General features: G+C 40.7%; 1 protein-coding gene across 4 annotated transcripts in view; it reads left to right on the plus strand.

Annotated features, from left to right (window-relative positions):
- Stim1 (stromal interaction molecule 1) overlaps positions 1 to 13,785 on the plus strand; it is a 191,792-nt gene that overhangs the window by 157,392 nt on the left and 20,615 nt on the right. For all 4 annotated transcript variants that reach the window (XM_031387678.1, XM_031387679.1, XM_031387680.1 and 1 more), the window contains 3 exons: positions 2,850 to 2,961; positions 6,482 to 6,597; positions 11,198 to 11,375. In XM_031387678.1, coding sequence (XP_031243538.1) covers positions 2,850 to 2,961; positions 6,482 to 6,597; positions 11,198 to 11,375 — 406 coding nt within the window. The remainder of the gene's footprint in view (positions 1 to 2,849; positions 2,962 to 6,481; positions 6,598 to 11,197; positions 11,376 to 13,785) is intronic.

The raw sequence follows: 13,785 nt of genomic DNA on the forward strand, positions 1-13,785 counted from the left end.
AAAAAAAAAAAAAAAAAAACTAGCCATCACACACGGGTATGTGGGCATGCATGCACATGTATTCACATGTGTGTGGAGGGCAGATATAGTATAGATATTGGGTGCCCTCCTCTATGTATTCAGTTAAGGTCTCCCACTTAAATTCAGAGTTCACTGATTCTGCCTTCCAAGATGCTAGAATTATAAGTGGCTACCATGCCCACCTGTCATTTATGTGGGTGCTGGAGATCCAACCTTAAGTCCTCATGTTTGTGTGGTAAGTGGTTTACCTGCAAACCATCTCCCCACCTCTGTTTTTACTTTTACCTATTCAAAAGAAATATAATGATATAGAATTTGAAATTTATATATAGTAAGCTATCTTGACCAGTTTTGTGGAATAGAACTTTCTACAATACTGGAGATGTTGTATAATTTATGATGTCTAGCATGGTAGCCACTAATCACTTATAGCTTTTAGATATTTCAAGGCTGAGTAGTACCACTGATGAATTGGATTTATTAACCTAATTTGAAGAGATTTCTATTTAAATAGCCATTGGTGGCTATTGCCTGCCTCTTAGATAGTACAATTCTGCATAGAAGCTTCAAATAAGAGGATAACTATATAAAGTACCCATATGGTACCTGTGAATTAGTTAAACTTCTTTGGCACCTGGATTTGCAAATGAGACACATACACGCACACACCACATACCATACACCACACCACACGCGCACGCACGCACACACACACACACACACACACACACACTGGTCTAGCCCAACCACCTATTTCATCAGTTTCACAAGGGCACATACATATTTATATACATATACATAACCTACACATGTATATATCCATACCCATATGTATGTACATACATATAGACAGACATATTCATATATACATACATTTGATGGATGGAGCAGAGCCTTAAAAAGCCACACTTTATTTCTTCTCTCTAGCCTTTTTATACCTTCTTAGATAGAAGTTCTTCATTAAATTACCTCATAGATAAAATGTTACACAAAAGGGAAGTTACAGAAGGATGTTGACAGTAAGTCCAAAGCAGTGTTTCATTCTATAAGCTCATTATACGTTCAAAGCAACAGTTTCACATGGCCTTGCTTTATCATGGTTCACACCTGTGGTCTCATTTTTGGACCTGATCTAGAATGAATGTTTTTCCTTGATCACAAATCTGTCCCAGGTCTATTTCTCTTCTTAGTGTAATTTATGAAGGCTCATTGTATTCCTTACTATGCAGCCTTTCCTTACTATTCTATGAGGAGGGTGCACATTCTCTTCTTGATTCTAACTTTATTATCTTTCTGGCAAAACAACTAAAACCATCTCTTTAAATTTTCTTCCTAAAATTGAATCGAATCAGGAATTCTATAATCACTAATTCATCTAAACAGCATTAATTCATGAAAGCTCATCTTCATTTTGATTCACAGGAAATTTGCCCAATAGGGTGGGCTGATGCCAGGAATCATTAGACTAAAATAATGGCAGGAAAGGCACATCAACAGCAAGAAGCAATCCTAGGAAGAAGTCTCTGGGGCTGTGCCTGTCCAGAGTGCACCCATCACAGCCATGCAAAATTGTGAGCCATCTGCAGGAAACTCACTTGCTTGCCATAGCCTTCCTAGGTGGCTTCTGTCAATGAATTATTTTACATAAACTCCTACTATTCTTTGTTTTATTTTCCTGTATGGCGGGATTGATCCGTGGACCTCTGCAAGAGTAAGTGGTCTTAACTGCTGAGCCATCTCTCCAGTCCTTCATCCATTACTTTAATCCACGCTTCACTGATGCTATTAAATTTTTGTATTGGAAACCAACTTCTAGAAAGCTTGGCATTATGTGGGCCATGATGAAAGTTTGGTTAAATTGGATGGGTGGTTCTCAGCACTGATAACATTTATAATAATCTTTAAAAAATCATTATCTTGGCTTGAGATATAGCCAGGTTCTTACCTAGATTACTGCATTTGATCCCTAATACCAAATAAACTGAATGTGGTTGCACCTACCAGTAATCTTAGCATTTAAGAGGTGAGAGAAGAGGATCAGAAGTTCACAGTCATCCTGAGCTACATTTAGAGTGCGAGGACAACCTGGGATATGTCAGTTCTTACCTAAAAATACATACATTATTTTGTTTTTTTTGTTTGTTTGTTTTGTTTTGAGATAGATGAAGTTTCAATCTCTTTATGTAGCTGTTGTCCTTGTCTATGCTCAAGTTTAAAACTTTTTAAAAATAAAATGTACTGAGACATAAAGAAGATATAGCTATATTATTTTATTTTACTTATGAGGTAGGGTCTATTTATATAATCTCAACAGGTCTCCTACCCACTCTCTAGCCCAGACTGCTGTCCTTTTGTCTCAGCTTCCTGTAAACTGGAATTATAGTCATGAGGCACTATGTTCCATAATATATTTACTTTAAATATAAAGTTGATAGATTTTGGTATATGTTATAATTTGTATAATCACCACATTCAAGATACAGAATATCTCTTTCCTCTCAAATTACTGCTTTTTACTCTGTCCTGGTCAGTTCTGGCTGAAACCAACATTGTTAGTTTTATTGTATTAAGAGTTTCATATAAACAGATTCGTACAGGGTCTACTCCTTTCAGGCTTATGATGTTATGGACACAAGAATGTTAACACAAACATGGCAAGTGCATGGTCAGTGTGGCTACAACAGAAAGTGTAAGTTAAGGCACACTGCTTGAGAGTATTATAAATTACTCCAACACTGTCATCTTTCAGACTCAAAAGGAATACAGGGGCAGAAAGGACAACTAAATCAAAGACATTTTTGGAGTAATGTTTTTTTTTCTTCCTACAGTGTACAACTGGACTGTGGATGAGGTGATACAGTGGCTGATTACATATGTGGAGCTGCCACAATATGAGGAGACCTTCCGGAAGTTGCAGCTTACTGGCCATGCCATGCCAAGGTTAGAAATTAGGCTGGATTTTTCTCTTGGGGGTGTAGGGAACAGTCTGGGAATGGGTCTGCTTTCAAGTTACTCTGGACATTTCAGTAAGGCTTCATCCTCAGCAGTCTGTAACCAGCTGCTCTTCTCATATCTAGTGTGTGTTTGCTATAAAGCATGAAGGCCACTTTGTTTTGTTCTTTTATGTAATAATTTTTATCACTTCTGAGAATCATATCAATGGCTTTCATTTGTTGACTGCTTAGTACATGCCAGGGATGCTCAGAGGATAAAGTACTTGTCTCTAAGCTTATGACTTGGGTTCAATCCTTGGAACCCACATAATGGAAAGGGAAAACTGACTCCTACAAATTAATCAGTACACATGCACCATATAACATGACCTCCCCACCACACACACCACAAGCAAATAAATAAAGAAGTGCATTTTTAGAAAGGAAACTGACTAAAAAGAAAACTGATTTATTAAGTCTATTGTGAGGACTCAGTGATCAATGAGGACTGTCTTAGGGACTCTAGTGCTACAGTGAAACACCATGACCAAAAAAGCAAGTTGGGGAAAGAAAGGATTTATTCAGCTTACATTTCCACATTATTGTTATCACCAAAGGAAGTCAGCACAGGAACTGAAGCAGGGATGGAGACAGGAGCAGAGGCCATGGAGGGGTACTGCTTACTGGCCTGCTTCCCCTGGCTTGTTCAGCCTACTCCTTTATAGAACCTAAGATGATCAGCCCAGGGATGGCACCACCCATAATGGGCTTGGCCATTACGAACTGATCACTAACTGAGAAAATGCCTTACAGCTGGATTGCATGGAGGCTTTTCCTCAGCTGGGGCTTCTTCTTCTCTGATGACTCCAGCTTGTGTCAAGTTGACCCAAAACCAGCCAGTGTACATGTAAAATAGCAGAACACTATTAGATAGTGTTAGGAAATACTGCCATCACTGGTGTCACTGAGAATTAGCTCGTAGGACGAATGGTGATAACACAAAATCCATTGCAAAAGTGACCTAAATAGCAATACCACTCCTGGGCATATACCCAGAAGATGCTCCAACATGTAATAAAGACACATGCTCCACAATGTTCATAGCAGCCTTATTTATAATAGCCAGGAGCTGGAAAGAACCCAGATGTCCTTCAGTAGAGGAATGGATACAGAAAATGTGGTACATTTACAAAATGGATTACTATTCAGCTATTAAAAATGATGAATTCATGAAATTCTTAGGCAAATGGATAGAACTAGAAAATATCATCCTGAGTGAGGTAACCCAATAGCAAAAGAACACATATTGTGTGGACTCACTGATAAATGGATATTAGCCCAAAAGCTCCAAATAACCAAGATACAATTCACAGACCACATGAAGCTCAAGAAGGAAGACCAAAGTGTGGGTGCTTTGGTCCTTCTTAGAAGGAAAACAAAACAAAACATAATACTCACAGGAGCAAATATGGAGATAAAGTGTAGAGCAGAGACTGAAGGAAAGGCCACTCAGAGACTGTCCCACCTGGAGAGTCATCCCATTATACAGTCATCAAACCCAGACACTATTGTGGATGCCAAGAAGTGCATGCTGAAAGGAGCCTGATAAGGCTGTCTCCTGAGAGGCCCTGCCAGAGCCTTATGAATACAGAGATGGATGCTTGCAGCCAACCATTGGACTAAGCTCAGGGTCCCCAGTAGAGGAGTTAGAGAAAGGACTGAAGGAGTTGAAGGGATTGCAACCCTACAAGAAGAACAACAATATCAACCAACCAGTCCTCCCAGAGCTCCCAGGAACTAAGTCATTAACAAAGAAGTACACATGGCTCCAGCTGCATACATTGCAGAGGATGGCCTTGTCAGGCATCAATGGGAGGAGAGGTCCTTGGTCCTATGAAGGCTCAATAGATGCTCCGTTGTAGGGAAATTGAGGGCCGGGAGGTGGAAGTGGGTGGGTGGGTGAGTGGAGGAACACCTTCATAGAAGCAAGGGGAAGGAGGATAGGATAGAGGGTTTCTCGGGGGGAGGGACTGGGAAAGGGGATAACATTTGAAATGTAAATTAAAAATATATCAAATTAGAAAAAAAAAGAAAAGATAACCAATAGTATAGGGTAGTAAGTGTTAACTGTGCCCTTAGAGGACTCAGGCATGTGGTTTCCATCTTTTTGTATCTTATATTCATTTCCTTCTATACCTGCTATGTTTTAGCAGAAAAAAGAGGAAGTCCAATTTTTCTTCAGTCATTTTAATTTTTAATAAGTCAAAGTCTTATTATCAGTGTGGTTAAAGGTCATAAAACCTACATTAATCTTATTAGGAGTAAACTGTATTGCAGTTTCTAAGATAGTTGTTAAGAGGACTAACTCAGTGTAGTTTGTAAGCAAGTTTATATATAAGAGCAATGGGTTAGAATTAGAGTTGTTTAAAAGGCCCAAGAACAAGTGGGTCATTGAGCATGACATTCTGACCGGGACTGGACAAGAGAATACATTTTCTCATAGAGAGAGCTGGGGACAAATATATAGAAGAATTCTTAGAAGCAGAAGCACAAGAGAAATCACCAGTGAGATTCTCAGCAAGTAAAATACCTATATTTGAACCCAAGAACCTTAAAACAAAAGCTAGATATGTTGGTGCATATCTGTAATCCTAGCACTTCACAGAGAAATAGGAGGTAGAGACAGAATTTCTTGGAAGCTCCATGAGCTAATTAGCTTGAAATATGTCTCCTGGAAGAAATAAGAGAAACTTCTCTTCAACAATGTTGAAGGAGAGAATTAATTCCTGAAAGTTGTTCGGAGGCCTCCACATGTATCCTGTGGGACATGCATGCCTTCACTCATACCATATATATACATGTATATGTACACATATACATACATACATGCATACATACATACTTATGTACATACATAAAACAACAATAATATGTAATTAGGTATGGGAATTGCCACCGATTGTTAGTCCTTAGAGGGTAGAGTACTTAGGAGATTGTAGATATGGAGAGAGAGGGTGATCAAATTTTTGGTAAATACTCCTATTAAGAGACAACTTATTGGTGGTGGAAAGATGGCTCAGCAGCTAAGAGTTGTTGCTCTTCCAGAGGACCTGGGTTCAATTCCCAGCACATGTATGGGAGTACAGCCATCTGTATCTCCAGTTCTAGACTATCCAGAGTGCCTTCTTCTGGCCTCTGTGGGTACTGCCTAGATCGAGTGTAGAGACACACACAGGCAAAACACTCATAAAATAAAATAAACTCACTTGTTTAGACTCTGTTCTAGGGTACAGAGGGGAACAATAACAAAAACTGAATGTGTTCCTGAAATTGATAAATAATCATTCCAAAGTACTTTTTTTTTTTTTAAAGCCTACAGCACCCGGTATTCCCAGGCCAGTCTCCCATCCAAGTATTAACCAGGCCCGACCCTGCTTAGCTTCCGAGATCAGACGAGATCTGGCATGTTCAGGGTCCAAAGTACTTTTTGATGTCTGAAACCTGACTCCTATTCTTTGTCTTAACAGGCTAGCTGTAACCAACACCACCATGACAGGGACTGTACTGAAGATGACAGATCGGAGCCACAGGCAGAAGCTGCATCTGAAGGCCCTGGACACAGTGCTATTTGGGCCTCCTCTCTGTGAGTCGGGTGTAGAGGTCTCCTGCTGTGCTTTGAAACCCAGAACCCTTGGGAGTGGCTAGGCTGAATCCTGGGTCTCATAGGCACTCCTACAAGATAGCACCTTCACTATCCACTGGTGTTGAGATATGAAATAGCCTTATTTAAATACCTAATCTACTCATTCATGAAATATTTGAAGGAGAGATCCAGTTTTTGGTATTGCTGTGCTGGATCCTATAGGAAGACCTAGATGAATCAATTGTATTCTGTCCTAGAGGGATAACATGAGCATTCCAGGTGAGGGGTGAAGCTCAAGTGATAAAATGCTCACTTAGCCCTCATGAGGCCCTGGTTCAACTTCTGCACAGTCAAACAAAAACCAGTCCTCTTTACTAGTATTTGCAGAGTAGTAGTCCTCGTACTAGTCTGTGTTCCAGACTAGGGACAGAGAAAATACCCATTTGGGAGAGGTGGCACATCATCTCTGTCTTTTAGAGGGGAGCTAGCATTATTCCATGACTTTACCAAGAGAAGAAATTGTGGATGGAAGAAATAACTTAAGAGTAAGAAGGCTTAAACAATTGGGTAATTCATATAGGTCGAATGTTTCTTAGCTGTTCGCTGCCATCACTGAGTTTATACAGAGGGAAGAGACTGATTGCTGAAAACTGTCCATGGCTGGCTGGGAAAGACTAAATGTGCTTTTTTTTTTTTTTTTAATTTATTTATTATTATACATGGGTACACTGTAGCTGACTTCAGACGTGCCAGAAGAGGGAGTCAGATCTCATTATGGATGGTTGTGAGCCACCATGTGGTTGCTGGGATTTTCACCATTTCACCAGCCCCTAAATGTGCTTTTAATATAGCAGTGGACACTTATTAAATAGTTCAGTCACTGGAGCTCTGATTGGTAAAAATGGTTAGCCTTAACATCCTTTTCTTATTTTAATGGAGACAAGAGAGAACAAAAGAGACCACAATTTCTAGCAGTGCATGGTGATGTACGTTTCCAATCTTGTAAAGGAAGCTGAAGGCTGAAGAAATAGCTCAGCAGTTCAGAGCACTGACTGCTCTTCCAGAGGTCCTGAGTTCAATTCCCAGCAACCACATGGTGGTTCACAACTATCTGAAATGGGATCCGATGCCCTCTTCTGGTGTGTCTGAAGACAGCAATGTACTCATGTACATTAAATGAATAAATAAATTTTTGAGAAAAAAAAAAAGGGAAGCTGAGTCAGGAGAATTTTGAGTAGTTGCCCACCTGGGCTGCATAGTAAAATCCTATGTATATGAGGTTGGGGGTGTGTGGGGAAGAAACCGAAGGCAGATCTCCCTTGAGTGCCTGGACCTATTCTTGGGCATGTCTTTTTTTTTTTTTTTTTTGGTTTTAGTTTTGGTTTTGTGAGACAGGGTTTCTCTGTATAGTCCCAGCTGTCCTGGAACTCACTCTGTAGACCAGGCTGGCCTCGAACTCAGAAATCCACCTGCCTCTGCCTCCCAAGTGCTGGGATTAAAGGCGTGCGCCACCACTGCCCTGCTTGGGCATGTCTTATTTGTCTTAACTCTTCTTTGAGAAGCCCACAACCCTGTTCTTGGGTGTGTTTTACCTTATTTCTGAGAACCTCTTTCTTAACAGTTTTGCTTATGTCTATATTAAAATATCTTTATTAACCCCCAACTCTGCTTTATAAAAGGGAAAGGAAGAAACTACAGACTAAATCAAGTACTCTAGCTGGAAGAATCAACTAACATAAGGACCAGAGTCCAGGCTCCATCTGCTGGGTCCAGATGATCAGGGAAGCCTTAGTGGAAGAGGTTAAACTGGTCCTCTAACAAGGACTTGAAGACGTTTTCCTGGGCATATAATTTACATGCTGAGTGTGGTCAGAGGTTAGAAAACTACTCCTGAGACCAACAGAAGTACCATAGCTAAGAATATCTTATGCCGTCTAGATTAGAATAGCTATAACAACCACAATAGTAGTTTCAGCTAGGCATGGTGGTACACACCTTTAATCCCAGCACTCAGGAGGCAGAGGCAGGCAGATCTCTGTGAGTTTAGCCCATTGTGGTCTACTTACAGCCAGGCTACACATCAGACCCTGTCTTAAAAAAAAAGTTTGGAGAGTATCCTTTGCCGGGCAGTGGTGGCGCAAGCATTTAATCCCAGCACCTGGGAGGCAGAGGCAGGTGGATTTCTGAGTTCAAGGCCAGCCTGGTCTACAGAGTGAGTTCCAGGACAACCAGGGCTATACAGAGAAACTCTGTCTAGAAAAACCAAAAAAAAGTTTGGATTTTTTGGTTTCCTTTTAGATTTTTAAGTTGTTTTTTGGCTTATTTTAGTTATTTATCTGTGTGTAGGTGTTTATGCATGTTCACTGGTGTGTACATGCAGGTGCCAGAAAAGGGTCTTGGGTCTTTGAGAGCTTACTGGCATTTGTGGAATACCTAGCTTGTTATGTGGGTGCTGCAATCCAAATTCTGGTCCTCTTGATTGTATAGCAAGTGCTTTTAACTGCTGAACCATCTTTCCAGCTCCTAATAATAGTTTCTAAATAATGAAAAATAAGATATGAAAAGATGCAACTCTCCAGCTTTGCCAATGATAATGTAAAGTGGTACGGTTACTATTGAAAAACAGTCTGGTGATCCTGCAAAACTTAAACATAAGAGTTATCACAACCCAGCAATTAGATATATCAGTCTACATCCAAAAAATTAAAACAGGTACTCAAATGAGTACATTTATACATATGTTCATAATAGCATATGTCTAAGACCAAATGGGGAAATATCCTGAACATGAACAGATAAGTGAAGAAACAAATTGTATTATATATGTGCAATGGAGTGTTTTCAGCCATAAAATAGGAGTTCTGATACACGCTGTAGTGTAGATACATAAAAATCCATTATGCTAAATTGCAGAAGCTAGTCATAGGTCATATTCTGTGTTTCCATTTATATGAAACACCCAGGAAAGGTAAATCCACAGACACATCTTAGAGTCAAAATACATATTGGCGGTGTACAGGAACTGGAAAGAGGAGGGATGAGAAGAAAATATTTATTAGATGGAAAAAGATTCTTTTTGATGCAGATCTTACTCTGAAATGTAGGCTTGCCTTGGGTTTGTGATAATCTTCTTGCCCCAGTCTCCTGAGTCCTGGGATCACAGACATAAGTCAAGGACTCTACCCTTCCCTCCCCCCCCCCCACACACACACAAGGTTTGTTCTATAACTCAGTCTTGGTCTTGGATTCTGACAGCTCTCTCCTGTCTCAGCTTCCCAAGGGGATTATAGCCTTTTCCTTTCATTCTCAGCACTAAGGATCAAACTAGGGTCCTGCACTAAGCTGTATCACACTCATTTCATAATTTCATTTTAGGACAAAGTCTCACTAAGTTTCCTAGGCTAACCTTGAAATCATTCTTACCTAGGGTGTCCAGATGAGAAATGATGGTGATGATAATAATAATATATTACTAATATTATTAGTTATATATTGGTTATTATATATTGATAAAGTATATTATTAATTATATTATGTTATTACAGTCCTCATTATTATTATTTGTCACTGGGAACTGAGCCGAAGTTTTTTTATATGATAGGCAAATGTTCTTCTGCTGAGCTACACACATTCCTAGCTTTCCTCTTTCCCCATTGCCTCCTACAAAGTATCTGGATTTCACTATGCATCCTTGGCTATTCTAGAGATTACTATGTTTAATCAGACTGGCCTCAAGTTCACAGAGGCCCACCAGCCCCTTCCTCCTGAGTGTTGGGATTAAAGATGTATGTCATCACACCCAGCCCTCTCCTGTTTATTCATGGATAATAAGTTTTACTTTGGAGTGATAGAATTGCTTTGGAACTAGTGGGGTTGGTATTGACATATTTGGAATGTACTGTATGCCCCTGAATTGTTCATTTAAAAACAGTTAATTTGTATGATATGAATTTTGCCTCAAGATACTGCTTTGAAAAGTTACTTTTTATGTCTGTCTGTGAGCCTGAATGCATGTATTCACACTGCATAATCATAGGTGCCCACAGAGTTCCAGGTGGTTGTGTGCTCTTCAGTGTGACTGCTGGGAACTAAGCCCCAGTCCTTTGCAAAGGCAGCCAGTGCTCTTAGCTGCTAAGCTATCTCTCCAGTCTCCCTCTTTTAAAAGACAAAACCAAAAACCTAAGAAGCAAAGGGAAGAAAATATAAATTGTACTTTTTCAAAATTTAAAGTTTTGTGTATCAAAGGACATATCAAGAGAATAAAGAATAGCTGGGTATGGTGACATATATCTTTAGTCTGAGCACTTGGGAATGCACTGAGGTGGCACTATTCTCTTTACCATATCTTAGGGAAGGATGAGAAATAAGCCTTCAGAATTGTTCTCAGGCCTATTATCCAATCCAAACTAGGACATGGCTGGTAGAGAGATAGGCACTGACTTTATTATGATAGTGTGTGCATGTGTGCTTAAGAGAAACAATTCCTTCTAAGTTGAAAGGTCGGCCTTTACAAGAGGAATCACTGAGGAGGAGATACAGTGAACTGCAAGCTAAGTGTGCCCTGAGTGACCCAACTCACTGTGCCCTCCCTGTCTGGCAGTGACTCGCCATAATCACCTGAAGGACTTCATGCTGGTGGTGTCTATTGTCATTGGTGTGGGTGGATGCTGGTTTGCCTATATCCAGAACCGTTACTCTAAGGAGCACATGAAGAAAATGATGAAGGATCTGGAAGGGTTACACCGAGCTGAGCAGAGTCTGCATGACCTTCAGGAAAGGTAAGACCTTACTTCTTTACCACAGCCCTGGTACTGCCCTGCTAGCTCTTGGCAGTCTCCCGTGGCACCCTGTCTGACATGGCTGTAAAGGCCACACCATCCTATTAGAACTGTTCTGAGTTCCTAGCCTCCTGCCACCCAGTTCAGGTGCTCTGGGTAGATACTCCTCTGGAGAGGAACTTTTATTCTATTTTATTTAAAACCAACCAAACAAACAAAACCCCCAACTTTTTCTCTCTAAGCCTGAAAGGGAGAAAGAAATGCATAGTTGCCAGAGGTGTTGAGCTTCCCTGGCAGGGGGCTTGTTATGGTCCTTCTACTTGGTCTCCTACATCTTGATCGCTTCCTTTCTTATACAAATGGATACAGCTGTTTCCCCGTGGCTCCCAAAGAAACCTGACAAACCTAGCTAGTGGTCATGGTGCCATGTGTCTATAATCCTAGCATTTTGGAGGTGGAGGCAGAAGGATCAAGAGTACAAGGTTATCCTGGACTACTAACACATAAGACTGTTCCAAAAAACCAAAAAGGGCTGAGAATATTGTTGATACCAGTCGATAGAGTACATGCATAGCATATGCCAAACTCCACAATAAACTGGACTTAGGTCTCCCTGGCAAGGTACTTTAGAGGTAAAGGTACAGCCGGAGCTGACATGCTGAGTTTAGTACCGGTGGTGGTGGTGGTGGTGGTAGTAGTAGTAAAATAGTATTTAAATAATCCCTGCTGGTCTGGATCTCATTTGTAAACAGAATGGCCTACTTCAGTCTCTCAAGTGCTTAGACTAAAGGCATACATCTGGCCCATGAACTGGGTATCAAAATTGATAGATACTATTTACCCTGTCTTAGAGTTGAGGAAATGAAGGCTAGAAAGGTCACATGTCAACAATGAACAAGAACTTTTTTATACTTTTTAATGTATATGAGTCTTTTGCCTGGATGTCTGTATGTGTACTACATGTGTGTCTGGTAACAGACACCAGAAGCAGGCATCAGACTCCCCTGGAACTAGAGTTACAGACACTTGTGAGCCATCCTATAGGTGTGTAGAGCGGATCCGAGGTCCTCTGGTAGAGCAGAAATACTCTTAATTGCTGAGCCATTTCTCCAACCCCTGAGCTATGAGTTTTGACACTCTCCAGCGGCAGCAGCTTCACCAGATTCATTTCTATCAGCTTAGCTTTTAGAGGGCAAGAGGAGTTTGATTTCTAAGCTGATTCATGGTTACTTTGCTGGGCCCTTGCTTTTGTACCCTTTGCCAACTAGGGGCTAACTGCTGCTGTCTGAACAATTCCCATACTTCATTTGTCTGAAAAACATGCACTGTTTTCATTCCAAAGACAAAAGAATCTAAGCAAGAGACATTCCAAGTTTGGGGATAAAACTTAAGCTCCCAACCCTCCTCCCTACTCTCCAAATCCTCCTGAGCTTAGTGATCACTCTAGCACCAAGCAACAACAGACACCCCCCTCTAGACTTGTGCATACACACACATGCCCTTTTCTGACAGAGTACAGAGGCCACATGCCACTTTGTCCCTCATATCTATAGAAATACACAGCAAGGTACTGTCATCACGAAGTTTGGGTGTGAGTAAATGTAACACTACATATACATTCCAACTAGGATCTCACTGGTTTCAAAACAATTCTTTGAGGCAGGCAAAAATTTTGTTCCTTTTTGCTATAAAGAAACAGGTCCCTAGTCACACAAGTGTTCAAGCCACAGCCACGAACTTTCAGTCCGGCTGCTTAATTTTCTTCCTTATTTATTGATTGCTTTGGAGCAGGACAGTGCTTAATTGTACATTTACTTGCTCATTTCTCCACACAATATTATATATTGATCTCTGTCTCCACTAGACTATGGAGATACAAGCAGGTCCATTTTGCTGTAATAGAAAGGTGTGGTAATACTGGCTTTTTCAGGCGAGGCTGTTTTGGAGACAACAGTGTTTCAGTGGAGGATCGAATCTCTCGTGGTACAGCTTCTTGCAGTTGGGTCATGGGACAGTAGACATCAGTGAGACTGGAGATGGGGGAAATGGCGCCTCTGATTTTTTTTTTTTTAGCTATGCATGTATCGCCACCTGGTGTCTTTTCTGAGGAAAAGCAACTCTGTCTCCAAGAGCACAGTAGGTAGAAACTTGTTCTTGTTGCAGAAATTGCTGTTTCCTCTTACCAGCACCTCAGCTACAGACAAGTCTGGACTTGCTGTTTTTAAAAGTTTGGATTCTGTATCTGTCTTTCAGTCATCTATTTCCTCTGTTGATTTTGAGACAAGGTCTCTTTTAGCCGAGGTTGACTTTGAACTCATCTCCTGCCTCCACCTTCCAAGTATTGGGTTTATAGCTGTTCATCTCTAGGCCTGGTCCTTCCTTCCTTCCTTCCTTCCTTCCTTCCTTCCTT

This window comes from Mastomys coucha, unplaced genomic scaffold (genome assembly GCF_008632895.1).
Source record: "Mastomys coucha isolate ucsf_1 unplaced genomic scaffold, UCSF_Mcou_1 pScaffold21, whole genome shotgun sequence".
Classification (NCBI taxonomy): Eukaryota; Metazoa; Chordata; class Mammalia; order Rodentia; family Muridae; genus Mastomys; species Mastomys coucha.